The sequence below is a fragment of the Carassius auratus genome, unplaced genomic scaffold, assembly GCF_003368295.1.
Source record: "Carassius auratus strain Wakin unplaced genomic scaffold, ASM336829v1 scaf_tig00028507, whole genome shotgun sequence".
In the NCBI taxonomy this organism is placed as follows: Eukaryota; Metazoa; Chordata; class Actinopteri; order Cypriniformes; family Cyprinidae; genus Carassius; species Carassius auratus.
The window spans coordinates 150,924-177,061 of NW_020525698.1; the positions used below are offsets into that span (position 1 = coordinate 150,924).

The following is a 26,138-nucleotide window of genomic DNA, read 5'->3' on the forward strand; positions in this document are numbered from 1 at the left end:
CAAAACTGAGCTGAATGATTTGATCATAAATTCAACTGATTGATGATAGCACACTAGGCCTATATCTGCAAGATATCTGTTAAAGATCACTTAATCTGGAAGCATCTGATGTGTCAGTTTTACTAACATTCTAAATCATAAACATCTTAAAGACATTTTCGAAATGTCTATTTGATTGGAAACGTCCTATTGATATATTGGATACAGTGCTTAGCTTGTTATTCATAGACTGATGTTATTCAAAAGCTGAAACATGCAATTTTGAAAGTTTCTAATGTTTATTTCCCCTAATCTTTCCAGAAGCAAAAACCTATTTGAATAAATATTCAAGTCATACATCCAATGGAAGACATTGTGCCCCCATTAGTGTTTTTCGCAGTGGCCGTTTCTGTGTTGATCATCTTCTACTGCGTGGCCAAAAGATTAATAAGACATGCGCAGCGTAAGTGTCAAAATGTGTGTACAAAGAGCTGCATGTGGGTTTTGTACATATTTAATGTTTTCAAATCATCTTTCGTAGATGTGCAGTCAAATACCACACTCACGACTACACATCACCCACAATACTCAGATCAACAGCCTTTGGCTAATCACCTACAGCCAGCGTATGGGGCGCATCCCATTCTGACTGGACCATATCAGCAAACTTATGTCCCGGGACCACCACCCACATATCAGGAGGCGGGTAAGATCTGCAAACATCTACCTGAAAAATTTACAACAATCATAATAAACATACAGGCACTGAGTGTTAAACGATAGGTAAAATAATGTGGAGGGTATTAATTTATTTGCTTTTATATCTACCTATTTTAATGGTTTTGGGAAGAATAAAGTCTAACGCATTTTACAAGACCAATTGTTGTAGAACTTGATTGATTTAAGTCTGTAACAAAACACATTCAACAAATTTGCTAAATTAAAATGCGAGTGGAAGCAGAGAGACAAAGATGGTGGAAGCTCAAAACTACTTTTTTTCTGTTTTGTGGGGGAAAAAAGCGCAGAACCGTTTGCTCACATGCCAAGAATAAACTCTTGCGTAACTACAGTGTGAGGTTTTGAGAACAGGATTGTGGTGATAGTAGGTGAGGAGAATGACTTTGCAATGACGCGATTGACTCAGACACTGAAAACAAGAAACTTTACATTTGAAAAATGAAGGGAAACCAGCCAAAATTTTCTTTGCTGGTTTTTGTTTTCCAGCAGGTCTGTTTCCTGCTCCCTTCAGCCAGGCTGCATATGACGGTGGTCAGATCATGTACCCTCCACAAGCACCGGTTCAACCAGCGCTTCCCACGAACTACACCTCGACTCAAGCCCCACAGAACCCTGATTATGTGGAATCACCAAAGACCAGTTAGCCACGCCCCCAAAATGGCCTGCTATCAATGCTGGATCACAGAGAATTGTTAGTTTCCACACTGCTTTGCTTTTATGAATTGTGCATCTACTACAGACGCTCATAAGACTGTGTTGAGAGTAAAAGTATTACTGTCATTCATGTACATTTGCCCTTTCTAAGGTAATACTTGCTTTGTGAACTTGTTTTTTATTTACTCCAATGACCCGCTGTTTGTTTGTTTCTCTTCATTTTAACCTAATATGTGAGTGTAATTTGTTTAAAGGTCAATAAATGGCATTTTAAACAAAACAAAACAATTAAGGGTCAAAAGTTGATGTATCATCTCTACATGTGAAAACAGTCCTTTGTACACTTTTATTGTGTTTTTGTGGTCAAGCAAATCAACCAGTCACTGAGCCGACTTCAGACGTATGGTGAATAAATAGCAGAAATCTTAAACTCTTCTCTATTTGTGTAAACAATCTTGCACCATATTACAGGAAAGAGACATTTTTTATTGTACATTTTGGACATACACTCTCATAAATAAATCTTCTTCATTGGTATAAATGGTTCCACGAAGAACCTTTGACATATATGGAACCTTTGCATTGCATGAAAGGGGGATCTTTTTTTTGGTGGGGTCAATTTATTATTTTTATTTTTTTTCATAGAACGGGTCATATTCACAGGTCACTTCCTGAATCTTCCAAAATTAAAATTTTCATAATTCGGTTAATGATTGATTTTGACTTAACATCCATGATCTACTGAGGCACCGCACAATTCAGTGATTTCTATTTAAATCTTTTTTTTTTTTTTTATCTTAATCTAATTGTTGATGTAAATCTTTAACTCGAAACCCTATCTTTTCTAACAATTGTTAGCTGAGGTTGTCTTTCACTTTTCTTGCACCACCCACCGTTTCCTACAGAGCGAGGCTGTGGTATTTTTCTCTGTTGTGGTATGTTTCTCTGAAAAGCAGTTTGCAGAATGCATCCCCAGATTGATGCGCGTTACTCTTTGTTAAACTGTCACTTTGTTATTTAAACAGGAATGACGCTTACCTTTTCCCCAAAGTTGAAAGATTTAGGGGTGCAATGCAAAGGGAATATAAGGAGACATTTACAAGCACAATTATTTAATTTATCAGAACACAGAAAGTAATCAAGGTTTTTAAATAATTTTTCTTCAGACTCTATTTAATAGGCTAATTATTTAATTATGTAGCTATAGTTCTGATAGACTGAAGTACATTAGGTATTTGACGTATAAAAGTTTCACAACAGCTGTTGAAGCTTTTACAAATTTAGTTAGTAAAACAAATAGTGTTGTCCTTAAATTGAAACAAATAGACTAAAATAATATGGTAAGACCATGATAAAAGCATGGACGTAGTGTTCGGGGGAACCTAATGGACCGGATGACTGATTGCCTTCGCTGGATTACCTCCACCCCCCAATTTCCATTCCCTGTTGCAAAGTCGTGTGTTTATGGTGTATTGATTATGTGCTTTTGTTGCTGAGGTGTTTTTCCTGTTCTCACACTGTGCTCCCAAAGAAGCATAGTCGGGGTGTTGTTGTTTTTCTCCTTGCTTCCCTAATGTTATGCTGTATTTCTTCCTCAATCCCCTGTCTTCCTGTCCTGTCTACCCCCTTGTCATATTGTATGTATGTTGTGTATATATAAGTATGGACAGTTTGATGGCTAATTTAGCTGGTTCTTGTGACTAGTGACAATCAGAGTATGTGAGCGGAGTGGAGCGGCAACAATTTCCCCTCCGCGCTCAGAGCATTTAATAATCACTCCACTCCAGCTCCGCTCCGGGTTCACAATTTCCCGCTCCCGCTCCACTCCGCGCTCAGTGATACCAGAAACACCGCTCCGCCTCCGCTCCGCCTCCGCTCCGTGGCTAAAGTATTTCAGTATGTTTGAAATGTTATGTTCATAGTGTAGCCTATATTAAAATAAAAAATAAAATAACAGGAGAGTTTCAAAGTGGCTTAGGCTATTGTGTGCAAACTTTTTTTTCCTACCACATGCCAAACTAATAACATGGATGTCAGCATTAAAAGGTATAATTACTGTATTCTGCTGTGCAAATTTTGTTTGTGATGAAAATAACAGTACATTTTTATTTTATCTACAGATCAATGCATTTCTTACAGATTTATGCTCATTCAAAATCAGATGAAGTAACACTGTAAGATTACATTTGTTTGAATGCATTATTGCGAAAGCGACTGCGTGTGAATGTGCTGTAACTGTTTAAATCATGCTTTGACCCGAAAATATTCAGTAAAAGGAACAGACAAACTCCTTGAGAACTAACCTATAACTTCCCGCTCGGCTATTGTCGTCATTGTAACCTTCTGATTTGAGAGATCCATCTCTATCAAGCTATAGTTAAATATGTTTAACGTGAATAATTGCGATTTTACCGGCCGTTGGCATGAATTGTACTCGTGATGGAGCGGTGGTGGAGTGCTCTTGGAGCGAGTGAAAAAAACAACGCTTTTAAAAAATCCGCTCCTCGCTCCTGTCAAAATCACACCGCTCCACTCCACGCTCCGCTCCCACTCCGCTCCGCTCACATACTCTGGTGACAATAAAGGGCTACTACTACTACTACTAAAGCAACCTTTGTTGACGCATTAGGGGAAACCACTGTCATTCGCAGTTCCTTTTCAGATTGTATTGTGTATTTTCAGCTGACATTGTTGCAGATGCAGCCTATTTAACGGCTATAAATGTTGTAAATGTTTAACTGGTGTTATATAAGTTTATACGTGGGAAAGAATCACATTTTTTTTTTGAATGTCAAACTCAACAAAGTCGTCCAAACTTGCTTAAGAGTTTGGTGCTCTTGCAGCACTTGAATGTGTTAGAAGCCCCCTACTGGTGAAATAAAGACACAATCTCTAGTGTTTGTTTTGTTACTAATCATCTAATTGTAATAGAGTATGTTATATATTTTATTAGTTTTATTTACGTATTTAAATATTAAAATTTTTTGTGTAGATGCTTTTTAATCTTATTTTCATAGTAGAGACAGATTCTTTTTATTGTTTTGAATATGATCCCAGTAATCATACAGTAATTTGATAAATGGCATGCATACTGTATTAATTTACCATAGTATTTGGCACCAGCCCTTACAAAAGCTAACCATGGTTTTATCGTAAGTGTGGTAACAATGGTTTTTTTGGGGGGCGTACTGACCGCAATTTGTATAACCACAGTTATGCTACAAATACCATGGTTAAACTATGGTTACAGCAAAATCTCTTGGTTACTCATGTAACCTTGATTCCCTGAGATGAGGGAACAGGACATTTAATTACAATGCTTATGGGTTTCCTCATTCCTCCAGATACTACAGAAGCCTTACTGGATCACGCCAGTGAAATTGACCAATGGCGTTCAAGCACACAACATATGAGGGGATCCCATTCTACATAAGGCAGCGCTTGTACGTTATCCATTCAGAATCTTGACAAGCAACGAGGTTACCTGAGTAGCCGAGATTCGTTCACTTCGACCTGTGAATGGATCCTGGCTCGACTAAGTATGTCAAGTTTCACATACAGAACCGTAATGAGACTGGCAATGATATTGTCACTCTTAGTAAACACAGTTCAGTCGACAGGACCTAGTCGAAACCATGTAAAAGTTGCGGCGACTAGACGATGCTGACCTCATCGTCCTCCCAGAGCTGCTTCCGTGTACAACTGTTGGCTCAAGCTACATTAAAGTGATAATTACGTTTTGAATATGGATATTTTTCTGACAAATACACATTGATTCACTACAGGAGGCCTTTGTTCACCCCCAAGAGCCATGTGAGACATTTTATTTATGGATGGGTGCTTTTTATTTAACTTCTTTTGGACCGATGCATGCAACAACCACAGAGTGGCATTAAACAGCTTAAAAGATCAAAGACAATTTTTTTAATAACTCTGACTGGATTCGTCTGAAAGAAGAAAGTCATATACACCTAGGATGACTTGAGGGTGAGTAATTTAATGCCTAATTAAAAATTTGGGGTGAACTAACCCTTTAAAGCAACGTACTCTGGACTGTTTAACCGGAGTACAAGGAGACTGCAGCTGTCACAGGGATCATGCTGTACCTGCACCACTAGTAGCACATGATGCTTCACAAATGGATGATGTACACTCAAATGAGGACATTGCAGAACATCAGGAAGTGTGCAGAAATTAACTGTTTGTTGGAGGAGAACAGGAGACTGAAGGAAGAGGATTATTTTAAAGACAATGATGTGAAGGTGAAGTACTTCACTGGGATTTCTGCTTCTGTTTCTTATGTGTTTTTGGTGCCACGTTTTGTCAAATTCTAGACCCTGAATATAAGACGACCGCGTTTTTTTCAGAAGTATTTCCAAGAAAAAAAAAACACTGTCTTATATTCAGGTCAATACGGTAATTCAAAATACAGCTAAAGCACCTGAAAAGTACAATAGGGACAGCTCATTATATCCAATTTTTAATTCCTTAAACCTTAAATATTGCATGAAAATACTTACAAATTATGAAGACATGAAGCATGAACTTTAAAATGTACTCCTTGGCTGTTATTTCTGAATGAATCTGTCCAATCAGATCTTTTCAATGAATCAGTCGAACTGATTCCCTCACGTGAATCTCGCTTTACCAAGAAGATATCGAGCCGCTTCAGTAGTGTATTTGCAACAGGTCAGTAACTAGTTGGCATGTCTGTTTTTTTCTTTTTTCTATGTGGAGTAGTGGCTCAAATTAAAGCATTCTTTTCAGTTTAAATGTGCTCGCATGAATGGCCTTTACATGGTTATATTGTGTTTGTTTTATTATTATTCTGAGAATAGACAAAGTCTTTCCTCACCTGAATTGCTCCACAACTTGTAACATTCTAAATCAACATTTGGAGGTGATAAATACTTCTCCGAGCCTATTAATCAACATTAGCATGCTGCCCGCAGGATAACGCAAGGACATCTCTGCCTAATAAATTTACCTGCTTTCATTCCTATTTTTATAGTTTTGGTAGGAATAAATTCTAGCGCATTTTAAGTCTCTAACAAAAAGTTCAACAAATTTACTATAGCCTAGGCTACTTGTAATTTTTAAAATTATCTTGGAAAATGCTAATATTAGCCTGATAGCATTGAAAGCATACGTCCTACCCTCCCTACAATCGCTATCCAAAGCCACGCCCCCTGAATGCATTTATGCTCACAGACCAGAATACCAGACAACATTACTACAATAGGCTACATCAGCGGTTCCCAATTCCAGTACGTGTTCCGAAGTGAAGTAAACCCCTGCTCAGGGAGTAGGGAGCAATGAACACGGTGTAGGGATCATATCGATTGGAACACAGTTCAAGCACGTTAAACCACTTAACTTAATGATTGCTATCGGGATGTGAAGAGACTTTCAACCAGTATAACAAAAAATGTTTCTGAAGACAATTATCTATTGCACCTTTAAGACCTGCCTTGGGGTGTGTGTTCCAGTGTTCTGAAATATTTGTTCTCTGAGATATTTGGTGTCACAGGGCGGAGTAAACATGAATATTCATACGTTTCGATACGCTCTTAAACAACTCTGAAAATATTAGCACGTTTTCACCGGTTCACAAAAGCTTTTTAACAAGGTAATTACATTACTTTTCAAATTACATTTCATTTCGAACGAAGTTAAACAAGCTTAGAGTATAATTGTTTGTTTGTGCACAAAATGTTATAAATTGTTTCCGGTGTTATATGTTTATTCAATGATTAAAGCCACTGATTTGCCAGAGGTAGCCTACCGTTAGAATAGCTACAAATAAATAGGCCAACAGCTGTTAAATATTTCTTCAATCTTCTGTTTTGCTATTAAAAGTATGTTGTTTGATAAGTATATCATTTAAAGTGTGTAGCCTGTTATAGGCTGGCAAACCTGTGGGAAATGAAAATTGAGGAACAATATAAAGACTCTTGGGAAGTAACAACTTTAAAAGATGTGTCACATGGAAGTGCATGACAGCTTACAACCAGACTGCGGTTCGTGTGGAGAAGCTGTTTGTCTGTATTTAATGTATCTGTTACAAATATAAATGAGGCCACTATTGCACAGATACATGAAGACATAGGTAACTTTTGTTTTGATTTATTTTTTTAATCCGATGCAGGGAATGGTGGATTGTGTGTATGATGGCCAACAGAATGTGTCCTTTATCACTGTAGTGGTGAATCAAATCAAATGCATTATATAAATAACATGTATACTATATGATACAAATGTTGTATTATTTGACCAGTTTTACTACATTCTGTTCCTGAAACCTACACTTTCCGAATCAAGATAATCAAGGGGAATCAAACTAAGCACGACCTAATAAAACATATTTAATGGATAAAGGGTTTTGGAAAAAAGAACATGTTGGTGGATATTCTACTAATATTAAAAACATGTGGATCGTTCTTTAATGACCTATTCTGCAGTGGATATAAACAATCTGTTCCGATTGCATTTTGTCCACTAAACGTATCGATGCAGAATTCAATCCAAAGTCAGACGGTGGGTGGTGGTTTAGTATAAGTTAATAAGAGTACAAAGTATATAAAAATACTAAGTATCTTAAAATAAAAGTAGTTAATAGTAAATAGACGAGTCAGATGAGAAGAAGCTAAACTCTGAATGGGGAGGGTGTGAGCTGAAGTCATGTCTCAGTGTAGATAAGAGACATTGGTCATATGCCTCTAGCCTTTACAAAAATACCCAGATATCCCTTGCGGTCTAGTTTCGCTTCCTCTTTCTAAAGTCCAGAACGTTTCTACGTCACTGCGCGTGCGCAGTACTTTCCAGTTTCGGTTTTTCAATCCAATCAAGTGTCTACATGTCCTCTCGGGCGGATTACAAAAGTGATTATCCACCCTTTACAATCCGATCAAAATTTTATTGACGCGTTTACATGTGACTTTTCTATTCTGATTGTGCTTCTAGTCTTATTACAATCGGATTAGTAGTGTCCATGTAAACGCAGCTAATATTCTCCTAATGAATGTTGTTCAGTTGCTTTGACGCGATGTATTTTGTTTAAAGGGCTATATAAATAAAGGTGACTTGACTTGATTTGACTATGCTCCTCCCAGTGACACCGAATATCTCAGACACCGAATATTTGGTGACTTAGGTCTCTGCAGAGCAAAAGTGGGTGTTTATGACCTTGTGGGTGTTTCCAGACTGCTGGGTGTTTTTAAATCATGCAATCAAAATGATCCTCCTTACCCAACCCCACCCATAAACCTCCCATCACTATGACGTCAGCCAATCAGGTATCATGGTCTAAAAACACCCTGATCTGGTAACTCCCCTTACCTTCCTGCAGAGTATACTTGGAATATTTCAGGACACCGGCTCCAGCAAGCAAGACAGCAACTAGCAGATAATAAACATTTGAGTTGAGGCAGAGAGCCAGAGCTCTTAAAAATGCCTAAACTTTTTCTTTTTCTGTTTTGTGCTAAAACAGCTGCATAACTATTTTTTCACATGCCACTCTTGCATAACTATAGTGTGAGGTTTTGAAAACATGATTGTGAAATACAGTGAGCAACGAGAAATATTTTGCAATGGGATGATTGACTCAGACACTGAAAACAAGAAACTTATCATTTGAAAAAGTAAAGGGAAAAAAGATAAATCCCATCTGTTATTACCAAACAACAGATTATTCCTCACGTCAAGCCCCATACAACCCTGATTATGTGGTTTGAGATTTATGTTTTTTTTTTTTTAAGAAGTTTCTTAGTCATCAAGGCTGCATTTATTTGATAAAAAATAAAGGAAAAAAATGTATATATTTTGTGAAATATTAACGCAATAATTTTAAATTACAGTTTTCTATTTTAATAAGCAAAGCTGAATTTTCAGCATCATTTCTCCACACTTCCCTATCACATGATCCTTTTTTTTTTTCTTTTTTAAAGAAATTAAGACTTTTATTCGGCAAGCATGTGTTAAATGGATAAAAAAGTGAAAGTAAAGATTTTTCTATTTTGAATAAATAAATGAAGCAGCACAAGTGTTTCACCACTGATAATAAATCAGCACATTAGAATGATTTCTCAAGGATCACGTGACACTGCGTCATAGCTTACTTTTGAACGGCATTGCAGTGTATGTTAGAATAAAACTTCTGTTCTTAAAAAAAGATTTGGGATATATTTATTGGAACAAATCACAAACAAATGTTGATTGCATTGGTTAATGTTTCAGTTGACATATTCAACAAGTTTTTGACTGTTTTCCTTTCGCTTTCGTTTCCTCCAAGTGTTTGCGTGCAGACCGAAAACAGTAAAGAAGTGTCATTGCGTCTCGAGACGCAGACGCTGCGCGAGCAGATTTGGAAATAGGCTTCTTCAGGCACCAAGAGAAAGTGTTGTTATAGAGGAAGAGCTGCGCGATGGCGTCTACTTTAGCGCTTCTTCTGCTCATTTCTGCAGGTTTATTCACGGTAAAAGCTGGTAAGTTACACAAAATGTTATATAAAAAATAAATAAAATAAAATAAAGTAACACGCTAAACTTGTTTTGGGCCGGTTTACCGATGGCTGCCAGGTACAAAATCATTTATTCAGCGCTTGATTAAACGGTAGCTACTTCACAATGACAATGTTATAGCATTTTAACTCCTTTCTCTTGATTGTCGCCTTTCTGCTGTTCTTGTGTTTGGTTTTAGGTGATGACTGTAAGAGCTACTTGAACAGTAATAACGAGTTCAAGAATTGGATTAACTGCTATGGTCGGGAGCATTGCTGTGGATCCTGCGATCGCAGATACTGCTGCTCCACAGGATATTTAAAGTTATCCGAAAGTGATCAAAACCTCTGCACTTTGTAAGGACCTTTAAGTCAATGCATTCTTTATAGCTACAGATGTCCGTTAGACCCCTAAAGTTTCTCATGACGTAGGCTAAGATTATCTTACACTTTCTGAACACAAAGGACATTTTTCAAATAACCACCTGACTGATTGAATCATCAAAAATGACCAATGTCATGATTGGGTCAGTTTATGGTTTAATTTCCCTCATCATCCATAACTGTGATCTAGTGATAATTCTGTAAACTGAGGCACTGATTGTACAATCCAGTGATTTCTACTTTCAAAGTGTCCCGTGTAATACTGTTAATATCAGTTTTTGATCCTAACCTGATCATGAGCCTAATCAAACGTAAAGCCCTATCTTGAAATGTACCTGGCCTGTTCTTATCTCTGGTTTCCGGATCGTGTTAGCTGAGGTTTTTTTAATCTTTTCTCGCACCTCCCACCATTTCCTACCGAGGCTGTGTTCTATTTGTGATGCATTTTGCAAAATGCATCCCACAGGTTGGTGTGTTACGCTTTTAGCCCTCACTTTGTTCTTTAAAGAACAAACATTTTAAGTCATTGCTTTAAAAAGAGGTCAACTTGAAGATAAAGCATGATGCAACTTTTTTGAAGGGGTTAACATGGTGGCCTAGGCAAAACAGGACATGACCAAATAAGGAAAATAAAATGTTGTAACAAATATTTTACGCAAACAAATGCTTTACATTTTTTTTAGTGGCATAGATTGCAGAATCCTGATTTGATATTGTATATTTTTAATAGTCCCAGCACAAAGCAAACTAACCACAGCAGTAACCAATGTGTTATAATTAAACCTGTGTGGTTTAATTAAATTAATAAAAAATGGCATTTAAATAAATGAAGTGTTAACAAGATTTTAATATATTCATTAGATTTTATAGATTATACTAATATATGCTAAAGAGCTTTTCTAATGCTTGTTGCTTCATGTTTTTATCTGTCCTTCAGAAGAAACAATAATATTGTCATTGGCTCATTAATAACGGGGGGTGTGATCCTTATCGCTGTGTTCATCACCTGCTGCGTCTGCCCCTGCTGCTGTATCTATAAAATGTGTAGAACACCCAGACGTAAGTGTTTTAGTGTGAAACGATTAGTTCACCAAAAACTGAAAACGTGCTCACCCTCAGGCCATCCAAGATGTAGATGGGTTTGTTTCTTCATTTGAACAGATTTGTAGAAATGTAGCTTTGCATGACTTCCTCGCCAGTGGATCCTCTGCAGTGAATGGGTGCCGTCAGAATGAGAGTCCTAACAGCTGATGAAAACATCACAATGGTCCACAAGTAATCCACACCACTCCAGTTCATCAATTAATGCCTCACGAAGCAAAAGCTGCCAAATTTGTCATTAAGGCATTTTTAACCGGTTAAATATCCATAATATTGCTTTATCCACTTTCTGACTTTCTTGTCTGAATCAGGAGAGAAATACAGACCACAGACCAGGCACCCCTTACAAGCAAAAACAGTTATTTTACAGTTATTTTAAATATGGGTATGGATTTTACACTAAAGGAAGTGTTATCATGGCTTCACTACATGTTATCTGGTGGACTGGAGTGGTGTGGATTTCTTGTGTATTATTGTGATGTTTTAATCAGCTGTATGGACTCTCATTCTGACGGCACCCATTCACTACAGAGGATCCATTGGTGAGCAAGTGATGTAATGCTACATTTTTCTACAAATCTGTTCTGATGAAGAAACAAACTAATCTACATCCTAGACAGCCCGAGGGTGAACAAATATTCTGCATATTTTCATTTTTTGGGTGATCAGTTCCATTACGGGAATTATATATTATATATTATTTAGGGGGTGGTAAAATTGAATTGTAAATTGATTTCTGTCTCGTTTTTTTCCCCCTCAGCTGTGGCAGGAGCTCATGTGACTACAATCTCAAATGCACATTTCATTCAGCAGCAGCCTGTAATGCAGGCGGGCCAGTACCCACAATACCAACCAGTGCCGACTCAACCGGGTTACGGTCAGCCAATGCAGACGGGCCCGTATCAGGGACAGCCATATGCACCAGGACCCCCGCCCTCATATCACGTGGCCAGTAAGAACATCTAGTACTCGACAGACTGAAACCATGTAGTAGTCTTTTCTGGGAAAGTAACTATTTTTTCTGTTTCCAGTGAGTCCTGGATATCCCACTGGTCAGAGTGCATATGACGGAGGCCAGGCCATGTACCCCATGCAGCCGCCTGCCCAGCCGGGGGTCATGTATATGCCTTCAGAAACATTGAATCAGCCGGCCTACAACCCCGCCTACGTGCAGCCACCAAACATCGCTTACTAAAGCGCAACCTTCTGTCAAACTGCTGGACTGTGGAGGTTGGCGCACATTTCGCGAAGCAGTAAGAATGTGGCCAAATTTAATGTGGATTATACGAAAATAGTGGATGTGTTAGACTCAGGTTATTACTGGTTTTAAATTGAGTTATTTTGCGTTATTACGTTTAGTAATTTCTTTCAGTTTCGTTTTCACTCCGTGGCAAACTGTGGAAAAATGTTTTTGGGAATTGTAAATAAAGCAAAGATTACTAGTAAGTTTTACAAGAAAATACAATTTCAGTTCAATTTTCAATGAGTGAATTGTTTTAATGCAGATTATTATTTTAGAACCGAACTGTACTGTTACACAATATAAAATGTAATGTTCTTTCGTTTCAGTTTACGTAATTCTGTTATTGAGTTTTCATATTTTCATTAACAGTGTTACTCATAAATATGATTGTGTAGGGGTTTACATTTCAGATGACAGTGACGGGGATTCTGTTCAAACAAAGTGTCAACAAGTTTTCTATTTTTAGTTTTTTTCCTTTGAGGGTCTAAAAAAAATGCAACCGCACTTGAACAACAATGACTGTCACAAAATTTCCACAATTATGTCACGAGTCCCACTGACTTTCTGTAGCAAGTTTAAATGCACATGAAAGATTTTAAGCTCAAAATGGCTGTCAAAGTAGGAAGGGTTAAATATTTGATAAAGCAACCTTTGTTAAAGCATTATAGGAAACCACAGTCATTCACAGTTCCTTATTGTATTGTTTCAGGTTACATAGTTTTTTTGAGAAGCAGCCTATTTGTTTAACGGCTATACATTTTGTAAATGTTTAACTGTTGTTTTTTATGTTTTTATGCTTGAAAGAAGGGAAAAATATATTTAAAGGATGTCAAACTCAACAAAGTCATCCAAACCTTGAATGTATATGGCGCAACCTACTGGTGAAATAAAAAAGAAACAATCTAGTCTAGTGTTTAGTCTTTTTACTTATGTATTTAAATATTATTTTGTATATAGGCTTTTTACTCTTATTATCATAGATTAGTAGATTATTGTTTTGAACATGATGCTATTAACGAATGACAATTGGGATAATTATGGCAATTAACTGAGCAGTTGCAATTGTTTTACAAAATACACTCATCTCTGCAGCAATGCAATATGTAGCACTTTACAATTTACAACCAAATCATATGAAATATCTAATTCATTTAACTTACACTGGAAACATTTGCTACACCTCTGGGCATTTTTTTAGGCATCCAAAACTAACTCATATACCATGTACCAGAAAGGGGAACCTTATTCTCCTTTAAATTATATATTTCAGCTCTTCATAATGCTATTCCTTATCCTCAAACTGAATCAAAGTCAGCATACATTGAAAATGTACTCAAAATAATTTTGAACAATTCTTTAATAAATGTTTATTTGATTTGGTTTCTAAATGGCATCTCTCTGGTGACACATGCCACACTTCTTCTTTTGGTGTCTTGTCCCTCATATCTGTTTTGATGACAGAGCAACAGAATGTAAATAACTTATTTTTTATTAGTAACACAGCACATGGTTGTGAATGACGCAATGTCTTGTGGGTGGCTGATTCACTATGGAAAGTGAGAACTATCTTTCTTTGACTGAACTCTTCACTCCTCTCATTGTAGCCGCCTACTCTTGTCTACTTCCACATCTAAGATTAGCATATGTGAACGCGTTCATTGAGATGAATTAGATCGAAAGAATGAATCATTAATGCTAAAGATTTAATATAGGCACAAATTTGGAAATTCCCACAAGAAGCATGCAACACTACTGAAATGTCCAAATTAAAGCATGATCGGACTATGAGATTTTCCTTTGGGTCATTAGGGTTCCTTGCAAATAATTGATAAAAAAAAAAAGATGCATATTAACTGCAAATGACTTTAAGAATTAAACCAAAAGATTAAAGTTGGTTGCTGATTGGATGGAGGCAGATCTGAATGTGATTGGCTGCATCCAAAACTGCATAGTTTCCTACTATATATAGTATAGGCCAAAAACAGTAGTATGTCCAAATTCACAGTATCTATCTACTAAGTACCTGACCTACTTCTGGTAAGATTGTGAAGTATGCATCCAATTGACACTTTATTGGAAGATACAGTTATAAGATTTGAATTCGAAACTGCAAGGCAAAAAAGTAAATATGCATAAATGAAATATATAAATAATTTATATAAATAAATAAACAATAACGCACGATGTAGAATTAATATAGAGTGAATATTCATTTCATGCCGACTTTAAAGCTGCGGAAGGGAACTTTTGACGCTCTAGCTTTTGACGCTCTAAACAGAACTGCTTGCGTCTTGCGGAAGAACATCGTAGCCGGAACTACTTATCTCTGTTTATGTCTATGAAGAATCACAAAGGTACTGGGTTACTCCGCCGCGGTACCCCGGAAGCAATCTAAAATAGTCCGAATATAAACACTTATTATAGGTGCACCCTAGTGATTCAGGACAAGCTAAAAACACTGTTTGGAAAATGGATTCATGGTGTTCTCGCTTATTATATACATTTTTCTACATTTTGAACACAAACAAAGTTACGGACCGCAGCTCTGATTGGTTATTTTTTTTACCTGGAGCGATGGAGTTTCTGCAAATGGCAATAGGACCACTGGGAGGAGCCAGAGGAGCTTGATTTTTTCACAGATTATCTGTCTCATATTTTACTGTCAGGACATAATGACAGGTTTAACAAATATGTAAAAAATATATTTTAACAAAAGTTACCTACTGCAGCTTTAAGTGCACTGGAGACTGAAGTCCTGGTGGTTTCACATGGAATTCATCACAGAAATGATTCATGTCTTTAAGGTTTGGAATACAAACAGTGTGTAGCTACTTTAAGTTCTGACATATGCAATCATGAAAATAAACGGTGAAGTTAAGAAACAAAAATAAATAGGAGACCGTTTTGGAGTAGCTGGTTTAACCAGCTACCATGTGCCAAAAACCAGCTTATGACCAGACCCCGTTTTAAAATGCATTTCTAAACTTTCGTTTTATCCATAAAGGCCCCAGTATGGGAGGGGCATTTATGGATTGTGAGATCCACTTTGTGAGCGAATTCCGGTCCGTTATTCAGCCACTGAATCCCATTGTTGTGAGTGCAATGTCGTCTGTTGTGTGTCATGTTGTTTCGTGATCTTACGCTCGCAAACATTCATCTTTTATCCCGTGTTTACTCTCTAGACGTCACAGGCTTAGCAGTCTCGTGGTTAACATTTAAACCTGTGCTCTCCCTCTTCCTTTACTTTTAAAGCAGTTCGTGGGAGCTGAAGGCGACTTCTCAAATTACCACATCCGCAGATTCCGCACAGAGCGAGCTGTTGAACGGAAGAGCGGAGTTATGGCGTCCACCGTCCCAGTTCTTCTGCTCCTGTCTGCGGTTTTATTCACGGCGACATTCGGTAAGTGAGTAAAATACCTAAAGAAAAGGACTCTTAGGGCTTAAGCTTGTTCTTGTTGACGGTTTGTTCTGGTAAAACTACGTCTGCTTAGTATCTGGATCTACAAACGACATGAGATGCGCTTGCACGTCAAATGTGTGTTTTTAGCACGTAAGCTATATTTTGTTGTTGTTGTTTTTGCTTTGTGCTAAAGCATGACTTTTCTGTGTCATTTGTAATGTTTTTTATTTATTTATTTAATGTTTCATGTATAGTTTTAGTGCTAGTTTTTTTTTCAAATGTCTTAAAAATGATAAAAATTAAAAAAAAAATTAAGTAAACAAAAAGATTTTGAAAAAGCACGTTTTGAAAAAGTTTCAGCCTTTCGACTTACAAATTTCACCCGTCATTCAGTGTGCTTGAAATTATTCTTTAAAAACAAATTCTACAGCTATTTTTTCAGTGTATTGAACATATAGATATTGTAATCGAAGTATCCAATGCAAATTTTGCTCGAGTTTTGTGTAGGCTATGTGAAATGTTTGATCATTATGAAGTCTTAGGAAGTTTCCGTATATTTGAAATTCATGTGATGCATTTCCCTATACCATTCTAAAATAAAATCAGCTCACAAGTGATGCAATACAGTTAATTAGTTAATAAATGTAATTATGTGCGTAAAACGCAAAAGATGAACGGTCGCAGAAAGTCTGTGCTGCTCATTTACATTAAAGAAAAACAGACAATTATTTACTCTATTAAACTCTTAAAAGCCATAAAAACGACGTGACCAAACATAGAATAATACATTTTAATTTGTGGTTAAACAAGCCTTATAATATATATTTTTATGTTTATTTCTTGTCTTTTTGCTTCTGTTTAGCCGATGATGACTGCAAAAGCTACTTTGCCAGCAATGGTGAGTTTAGGCCCTCCAAGGACTGTCGGTATAAACAATTCTGTTGTGGGTCGTGTGATAACCGATACTGCTGCTCCGATTTTTGGTCCAAGTTATCTGAAGAACAACAAGACGACTGTTTTTTGTAAGCAGTTTTACTTCTCTCATGTTTTAAAAAAATGTATTTCATAGTTTCATGCTAACAAGAGTGCCCCAGCTGCGGGTTACTCTTTCTGTGTAGCTAGAGTCACCAAACTAGGTTTTGGAAATAAAGAGTTTCTAACCATAACACTTATTTTTGTTTGTCCGGACAAACAGATTGTGAAGCCATTGGTTCAGTTAATGTCCCCATGCTGCAATGTTTTGGTAGTGCCAAGTACTATTATGTACATTTTTCAAGGAAATCCATGTGCAGATCTGGATATGATTGTGATTAGGTCACAAATGAATCAATAAAGTGTGTTTCTTATGTGTCTTCTTCATGATCTGTCCTAAAGCAATGAGAATAAGAATGTCGTGGTCGGCGTGACCGTAGCAGGGCTTGTGCTCTTCATCACAATGTTCATCATCTGCTGCGTCTGCCCCTGCTGCTGCCTCTACAAAATGTGCCGAACACCCAGACGTAAGTGTCTACAATTGCAGATTGGATCCATTCTTGTTCATGTTTTCAATTTGAGACATGACGTAATTGGACGTGTTTAAATGTGAAGCCAATGAAAAATATTTGCCAGTTTCTCCAACTGAATCTCACAAATCCACATTAATTGCAGCATTATTTCCATATGAAATACAGTAAAAAATCTAATATTGTCTGCTATATTAATCTTGTATACTATACAAACCAAAGTCTAAAGGTCTGAACGTGTTATAGTGAGAATATTTTCATGCAAAATCTATTAAATATTGGGTAAAAATATGACCTGGGCATGTTTTGTCCGTCTGACCCATGTGTAAGACAGGGTACAACACTTTTGCCCAAGTTTAGACTTTCTCTGACCGTTTAGCCTATGCTACGAATGCTGGTGGAATGTTTCTGTTGAGAGTGGAAAAACTGAATACTGGAGCATTCTGGGATTCCCCACCCAGTCTGACTCACTGTGTCCGCAGTAACCACAAACAGGGGGAGGAAGCGCCCATGTGCTACAGGAAGAGGCCTGCAGTGCTACAGCCACTGTTAATGATTGCATGTCACAAGATTTTCACATGACAGCTGGCGTCTTACCATCAGAATGTCTTTTTTGAGCATTTTGTTATGTAGGGGGAAGAAGGGTTTTGGCTTCCCACTCTGGGAACTAGCAATGTAGTACTCTTCTTAAAGCGACAGTGCACCTAAAGTGCACTACCCCTTTCTGTTAAGTTTATAAAAGTGTGTGCATCATATGAAAGACTCGCTGTTAAATTCACTGACCTGCTAAAAATGTCAACCTGTTTATTTGTTTTCTGCTTTAAGCAGCGTTATTTTAGTATCACTGAGATACTATTTTGAAGTCGTTCTTATTTTTACTTTTTCCTCTTTCTGATTTTAAAGTGTACTTTTTATTAGTTTTTAATCTTTATAGTTTTAGATATTTTAGCACATTTGAAACTAAATGAAAATGAGAATTTTTATAAGTAAGTATTTTAGTTTGTTTAACTTAGTAGTGATCTATAGTAACCCTGGCAGGAAATATGCTGTTGGTTTTATGCGAGGTTGCAGAACCGCATTTCTTCACAGGGTGGATTGGTGTTTTTGTCAGTTAACATGAATTATAATCTTTAGGGTTTTTGTCAAGTTATTTATTTACAATTGTGATATAATTAACCTTTTTTAACAATGCTACATGATATAGCCAGTGCCGATATCTGTAGCAGGGTGGCTAATATAACACCAATATTTATCTAACATAATGGTGTGGCCTCTGCTGCTTCTGTGAGAAATCACTCTAGAAGTCTTGAGGTTTAACATTACATTTACATTTATTCATTTAGCAGATGCTTTTATCCGAAGCGACTTACAAAAGAGGACAGTGGAAGCAAGCAAAAACAACAAAAAGAGCAAAGAAATATAATTGCTATAACAGGTCTCAGTTAGCTTAACACAGTACACGTAGCAAGGGCTTTTATATAATATAATAAATGAAAAGAAAATAGAATAAATAGATAGGTTTTGATGCCAGAAGATTTTTTTCAGACTTTATTTTCAATGAAGCAGAGAAAGTCAGTGTGCGCACACTCTTTTATACAGTTTGTCCTAGGGATGCACCGATCCGATACTGAGTATCTGTATCCGCTCTGATACTGATCTGTTGGATCGGGTATTGTTTAGACGAGACCGATCCAAATCCGATAGCCTATTGTGAATATACTATTCTGTGTTGTTAAGCTCCACGAAAATGCACAAAATCATTCTAAAGCCCCTAAATGTTCATGCACTGTATTCCAAGTGTTCTGAAGACGTTCCATAGTTTAATGTGAGTTTTAAATTCTAATTCACAAACTCTTCTGCTGCTGTCTGTCATCCTCCATTCGGCATTTAAACTGCGTGTCGTGTTCAGTTACGAGAGTCAAAACAATGAAACTCTCTCCCAGACCAAAGTAACTGGAGTTTAACACTGTTGAAAGAAAAGGCTCAATAAACTACATGTATTTTTTGGTCAAATATATGTAGCCTTGGTGAGCATAAGAGACTTCTTTTTTTTAGAAACATTAAAAAAAATCATCATTCTTTCATATAATATGTATTTTATGCATTGACTGTGAATCCCTCAACTCATTATTCATGTTCTTTTGATTGTTTCTACAGCTGTTATGGGAGCAACAACAACCACTACTGTCGTAAGCTCACAGTATCCTCAGCAGCCTGTTGCTCAGGGAGGTCAGTACCCACCGTACCAGCCCATACCGTCTCAGGCCGGCTACGGTGGCACACCAGCTTATGGAGGACAACCCATGCCTACAGGACCATATCAGGGCCAGCCATATGTAGCGGGACCACCACCCCCATATCAGGAGACCAGTAAGATAATACCACCTTGCACAACACAAAGTTCAGTCAGATGGGGAATATATATAAAATAATCATGATGATTTTGCTGGAAATGCTGTTAATGTTGCAAGATTTTATTTAGCAATAATATGTCATTATGTAGTTTAGCAATCCTTCGTTGTCTCATGACTCGTGAGTCATGAGTATGACACTTGTTCAGTTCTTTGAATTCAGAAGAGTGTTTCAGTAAATAAGTTCACAGGGATTCATTTGCGTTGACACAAAAAAAATGTTGCTTGTGGCATTATGGTTGATTATGATTTCACTTTTAACTTTAGTGTGTAATGTTGCTGTTTGAGCATAAACAATATCTGCAAAGTTAAATAAAATAATTATAATATAAAAAGAGTAAATTCTATACAAGTACTCAATTTTAGAAAAAAAAATGTATGTTTACAAGGATTCAAGTAAAATATCAAAGTTATGATACTGTTGTTCCCATCATGCACTGGGGCATGAATAATTAATAAGCTTCCATTATTCACCGTTTTAGAGTTGTATTAACACTGTTATGGACGCTTTTGTTGTTGGGTTTAGTATTGTACCATCATTGTGTATCAGGTACAAAGGTCTCTGTTTATTTGGGTAATAACTCTATTGAGTAGACATATTATCTTTAAAAAGGATCGCAAGCTGTCTGCTTGCTTACTTCGATGTTTGTAAATAAACCACATGCTCTCATAGCATAATTTTTGTTTTCAGTGCTATATTGTTTGAATAGCACAAAGTTTACAAACCGTGACTATGTGAAATTTACTTGAGTATTCTGGATTTAACATAAAATAAAAAAGTAGAAATGTAATTTACTTATTTCTAGGGCTGTCGCCACCTAAGGATATTTCTGGTCAACTAGTAGTCATTAATTTTAAGCATTAGTCGACTAAGCGTGTGTTTATTAATAAACCATTTAAATCACTATAATGAGCCTTTAATTGCTTACATAGCCAAATAAGCACTCAAGCACATTCATAAAGCTTGCCACAGCACACCGGCAGAACTAATGTTTATGAATGTGTCTGGAAAAAAACAGTTAGGAGACTGCATTAATATTTTGATAAACTAATGCTTTCCTTGTTCTCGGTTTAAGAGATGAAGTCGGTTACACTGACTCATCGTCTCCGCAGAAGTTATGCACCTGGGCATCTAAGTCGTGGTATTGCCAGCCCGAGATTCGAACCCACAACACTAGGGCTAGGAGTCAAACTCTCTAACCACTAGGCCACGAGTTCCCCCAAATTCCCCCAATTCATCGACTCATAGTGAAGCTGTAATTCTGCATGTGTTTCCAGAAGGCCCAGGATATCCTGTTCCCTACAGTCAGGCTGTTCCCTACAGTCAGGCTGCGTATGATGGCGGGCAGGCCACGTACCCCATTCAACCACCAGTTCAGCCCGGCTTCGCTCACCCACCCCCACCAACAGACTACAGCTCGACTCAACCGGCTTACAACCCCCACTACATGGAGCAACCAAAGACCGGCTACTAAACCACAACCTGGATCGTTTTATCCTACAATTGCGCAATGTACATCTACTGTTGACAGCATCCTCCAATCGGAGTTGGGAATTAAATGATTTGGATTCGCTATCAATGTGCGCTTGTTTTCTTTACACTTAATTTTATATCAATATATTTTTATTTACTCCAGCTATTGTGCGTGACTCCAAGCCATATAATGTTTTCGTTTTGTTAATCTTTGTCCACCAAGCAAAAGGGAATATGTTTTACCAGCCTCAGAACGTTTCGACTTGAAATGCCATTAAACGCCTTAAATATCACCAGCTTTATTTAACCTGGGAATTTGCACAAAACATTGACACTTTATCAGTTGGTGCATTTGAACAATGCCATCATGCTGTTTAGATGTTTTCACGATTCACTTAGCATTCAGGTTCATGATTTTGTGAATGTTTGTATAAGTGTCCTCATGCTCAGAGATCCAGAATATGCCTTATTTAATGCAGCTTTTGCAGCAAAATTACATGTGGACACCTTAAACACAATGTTCCCACCGTGTGTTTGGGTAATTTTATGGAATTTGGCTTTTGGATGTTGTAGAAATTCCATGTTTATGAAGGAGGCGTCAACACGTTTTATATGTTTCCCTTGTGAACTCTTTCTTGAGGGTCTGAAAAGCATTTGAATTTGAGGAACAATGGCCTTAATGCGTTCCTGACTGGAAGCCAAATTACTTTAAATAATGTGAAGCACTTATTTTTAACCATTAAAAGCCACTCAAGGTCAGAAAGAGGGTGAAATTGTAAGCTGTTTGGCTGCTTTGTTTGATGCTCTGGAAAATGCGGTGACATGCTCTCCCATGTTATGAAGTTAGGTCATAAGGTATCAACAATCTACAGATTCCTGTTGGGTGTGTCAGGTCACATACTTGGTTTATTAACTGTATTGTATGTTAAAACTAATCAATGTTTTACGTTAAAATGTTCTATGTATGTAATGTTCTAATCATCTCAATGTTTGCAACCGCAAATAAAGAAAAATTGTGCTGCCATCACTGTTAAATTGTCAGACATTCTCATTTAATATTTTAGGCAGAACATTTGTTTACCTACACAGGGGAAGTTAAAGGGTTTACAGGAAGTGAGTATACTTGTGTGTTGTTGACTAATTTTAATTAAAAACTACATTTTCGTTTCAAGATATTCGAATGATACATACTCCATGTAGCATCTTGAAATCACAAACTTCTTAAATTTGTAAATTCATTACCTTATTTTACTAGGCTACACTCTTGATGATTCTGATTGGTCAATAGCAGGATTCAGCCATTTCCAAATATTTAATAGCCACGCCATTAATCAAACCCCTCAAATGGATACCTGGACATTTATCATTTATTATCTTTTTTAGCGCGGTCTTTGTGCTGTGATGCGGTCAGAAACCAGATAGACGATTGTCCAGGTATCCATTTGAGTTTAATTAGTAGTTCAGATGATTGAAAACAACATTTTCAATAATCTTGCCTTCAAAAGGAAGATTTGATATCGGTCTATCATTTCTCAATATGTTGTTATCAAGATTGCTCTTTTTCAGGAGGACCTGTACAACTGCAGTTTTCAAGCATTTTGAAAAACGAGTCTGTGGAGTGATAATACGGACTTGAATGTAGGACCGGCTTCAGCCGAAACCTTGAAAGGGACTTAGTTTCCATTTCAGGGGATTGATTAATGCCGTGGCTATTAAATATTTGGAAATGGCTGAATCCTGCTATTTACATTTACATTACATTTATTCATCCAGAACTTGTTGTGTCAGAGCAGAACAACAGATGACAGTGTCGTCTGCATAAAAGTGGAACCTTGCATTTTCAATGTTAACTTCTAGACTATATATATATTAAATAATAATGGCCACAATACAGATCCTTGGGGGACTCCCATACTCACATTAGGTCTGATTTAATTCCTTCCACTTGCACACACTGAATACTTTTCTACAGCAACGCACTTACAGTGGAAGTCTATATTCAGTAATACAAAAATAATGAAAATTCCACAGGTGAAATAGAATTAATTCTTTAATTTGGATCTTTGGTCCCAGTTTTTAAAAGAATTACAAAAATCTGGGTAGACAAGACGAACATAATGTTTCTGAGGGGAAAACTGACTTTGTGTTCGATCATTATGACCCCATTTCCTTATCCATGTCTTCAACGTACTTCGTTTCAAATCTGCAGATCTCCTCCAGAGCCAGTTCTACCATGATATAATGCAGTTTGATGCACTACAATGGACTAATTTCAAGATAAATGTGTTATATAAAGGATGTTATATGTGCAATAACAAATGTTCAAGCTAATCAAAGATGATGTTAGCATCAATTACTATAATCGAATGTAGAAACACAAACCAACCTTCGCTCTCAGACAGATCTGGGACCAGACAGAATGTGTCTCTAATGGTGGGAATAAACTGATCGTACATGTGCAGGACGTCCAGACAGTGTTCGGAAAAAAAGACAAGTCCTTCAACAGTAGCCAGTGGAGTAACATCAGAGCTTCTCATAGTACCTGCAATCCAGGACCCGTCCAGCTCTGATAACCCACTGTGTGACTTCCTCTACCTTTTGTTTTCAGCCATTGTCTGTGTAAAACCACAACTGTCCACACCACCTGAGGACGAGAAAATGTGTTGTGTGGTCAGTACCAGAGAATTCAAAAGCAATTGTTCTGAAAATATTTTTGGTGGTTTTACTTCAAAACAAACTGATTTTTTCAAGGGAAAAGGTGTTAATACACTTCTACACTTCTCAGTAATACACTGACAGGATGACTCACACAAAGCCGCCCTTGTTTCTGTTCTCCATGTGAACAGTTTGGTTATTAACCGGATATCCTGTTGACAAAGGAATTCGACTTTTAATACCACTTCTATTCAAGTAATGCATTGCAAATGAAATAATACAAGATAATGGCCTCTAGTACTAAGCGAGTCCACACATCCTCAGAAGCAGATTTATCTGGTCTAGAGGTGATTTTGAGAAAAGGACATCGATGTAAGAGAAGAGGGAGGTTAATCATGTTAAATCATGCCAATACAAGACACTAAAAGACACTTACATTCATGCAAGCAGAGTTAAGTGGCCAACCCTTCATTAAAGACGATAAATGACAGAAATCTCACAGACAGATGGACAATACTGTAGGACTAGAGTCAGACAACACTTGACATCACCACCTGGAGTACATTTGAGAAATGAGACGGCAGTTTAATTCGTTTGATCATCATTACTATTTACTAAAATAATATTAAAAAATAAATAAAGTCTTTGTTTGAAATGAAATACTAACTACTGCACAAAATACTACATATACTAGCTGTCCCTCCAGAGGTCACATCTGCTGGTCTCACACAGCATTGAGGACGTCTAATTTCTGAAGTAATCAATCTAAAATTAACTGTTATTATTGGAGGTGTAAATTACTGATTTCTTTCTTTCTTTGGAATTTAATATTTACTTTTCGGAAACAAGGCAGCCTCAATGACGTATGCAGCTGACAGATGTGTTCCTCAGAAGACTAAAACGGTTGTTCTTCCGTCTGTTTTTCAAAGTATCATGAGAAACAGAACACAGTATGCAACATGAATACAGTATATAGTATCAGAGAGTAGGATGCTACATTAGTCACACGACCTCACTACATGGCAGAATTAATTTACTGCATAAAAAAGTAATCCATTTATATTTAATTGTATTATGTTTTATATTACGCAGTCTAAGCAAATAATCAAGATAGTATAAATTTTGTTAGTCATAATTAAAATGGACAGATGTTGAGAACGCTGCATTGCACTAGCCAATTCAATCCAAAACCAAAGAATTGAGATAACATCTAGTGCTATTATACATGATTTCTCATTGAATAGTTTAGATCACAATCAGCACTTAACCAATATTCCTCATTTTGGTTTAGTTTAATTTTAGGGAGTCCAAACACGCAATGAACTAAAACTAATAAGTAGTACAATATAACAATAGTAATAAAAAAGAAAAACTATAAAGAAAAAATAACTCATAAAAAAAACAACAACAATATTACTAAAACTTTAACTAAAATTAAATTTCAAACAGAAAACAGAAAAATAAAATCTAATTCAAAATGTGAACAAAAAGTATGACAGTATATGGATGATTCTAAACCTCAAGAGCTGGTTTTCCTGCGCTCTCTCGACCAGCGAACTAAGCGTTTTCAAACAAGCGCTCTCTAGCGCCCGCCTCTGGCCAGCGATGGTAGTGAAGGCCGGATCTGCCAGCTGAAGGATCCTCCTGAGAAGAGGCAAATGTGTCTGTGTCTCCCCGTTCAAGTGTTCAGAGGCACTGAGGAGATTTTCTGAACCCTGTGGCTGGGTCATGTCCTCCTGATGACACAAAACCCCTTTCAGAGCCTCGCTGCTGTAGCACACCATATGACAGAGCGCTTTGATGTCTGCTGAGAGACTCCTCCAGACTGGAGCCAGACCATCCTGACAGTGAGCTGCCGTGGAGCGAGGTCTTTCCCTGAGCTCTCCAGCGACTGAGGGTGTGCGGATGTGGAAGTTGAGCAGGGGCAGGAAGTGCACCGGGGCCGGACAGGAGCGCTGGGAGGTTTGGAGAGTAGTGTCTGGGTTGTGTGGGACACTATGGGGGTGATGGAGAGCTAATGCGGTCAGAGCAGACGCAGCCAGACTCGAAGCTTGAAGCAATCTTGACGATGAAGCCATCTGAATTCTGTGGAGGACGAGC

At 37.2% G+C, this 26,138-nt stretch overlaps 2 protein-coding genes across 3 annotated transcripts; both read left to right on the top strand.

Moving 5' to 3' along the window:
* Positions 1 to 9,693: 9,693 nt before the first annotated feature.
* Positions 9,694 to 13,506, top strand: LOC113079557 (protein shisa-5-like). The gene is made up of 5 exons (XM_026251794.1): positions 9,694 to 9,854; positions 10,069 to 10,225; positions 11,190 to 11,311; positions 12,114 to 12,305; positions 12,385 to 13,506. Exons 1-5 carry the CDS (start codon positions 9,794 to 9,796, stop codon positions 12,546 to 12,548), a joined length of 696 nt encoding a protein of 231 aa, XP_026107579.1. The 5' UTR covers positions 9,694 to 9,793; the 3' UTR covers positions 12,549 to 13,506.
* A 2,100-nt stretch (positions 13,507 to 15,606) lies between these two features.
* On the top strand, positions 15,607 to 22,411 carry LOC113079539 (protein shisa-5-like). Of its 2 annotated transcripts, none has more exons than XM_026251771.1 (6): positions 15,607 to 15,689; positions 15,849 to 15,996; positions 16,859 to 17,018; positions 17,371 to 17,495; positions 19,656 to 19,868; positions 21,188 to 22,411. In XM_026251771.1, the coding sequence occupies exons 1-6, from the start codon at positions 15,609 to 15,611 to the stop codon at positions 21,382 to 21,384; spliced, it is 924 nt and encodes a 307-aa protein (XP_026107556.1). In that variant the 5' UTR covers positions 15,607 to 15,608; the 3' UTR covers positions 21,385 to 22,411. The 2 variants fall into 2 exon arrangements, with proteins under 2 accessions (XP_026107556.1, XP_026107557.1); XM_026251772.1 differs by having other exon boundaries at positions 15,609 to 15,689; positions 15,852 to 15,996.
* Positions 22,412 to 26,138: the final 3,727 nt, after the last annotated feature.

Excerpts from the sequence above, each read along its gene's own strand:
- LOC113079539 (XM_026251771.1), top strand. The coding sequence starts at position 15,609 with ATGGGAGGGGCATTTATGGATTGTGAGATCCACTTTGTGAGCGAATTC. Across the intron at positions 17,496-19,655 it reads AATGTGCCGAACACCCAGAC|CTGTTATGGGAGCAACAACA; the intron begins GTAAGTGTCTAC and ends TTGTTTCTACAG. Across the intron at positions 19,869-21,187 it reads ACCCCCATATCAGGAGACCA|AAGGCCCAGGATATCCTGTT; the intron begins GTAAGATAATAC and ends ATGTGTTTCCAG.
- LOC113079557 (XM_026251794.1), top strand. The coding sequence starts at position 9,794 with ATGGCGTCTACTTTAGCGCTTCTTCTGCTCATTTCTGCAGGTTTATTC. Across the intron at positions 9,855-10,068 it reads TTTATTCACGGTAAAAGCTG|GTGATGACTGTAAGAGCTAC; the intron begins GTAAGTTACACA and ends GTTTGGTTTTAG. Across the intron at positions 11,312-12,113 it reads AATGTGTAGAACACCCAGAC|CTGTGGCAGGAGCTCATGTG; the intron begins GTAAGTGTTTTA and ends TTTCCCCCTCAG.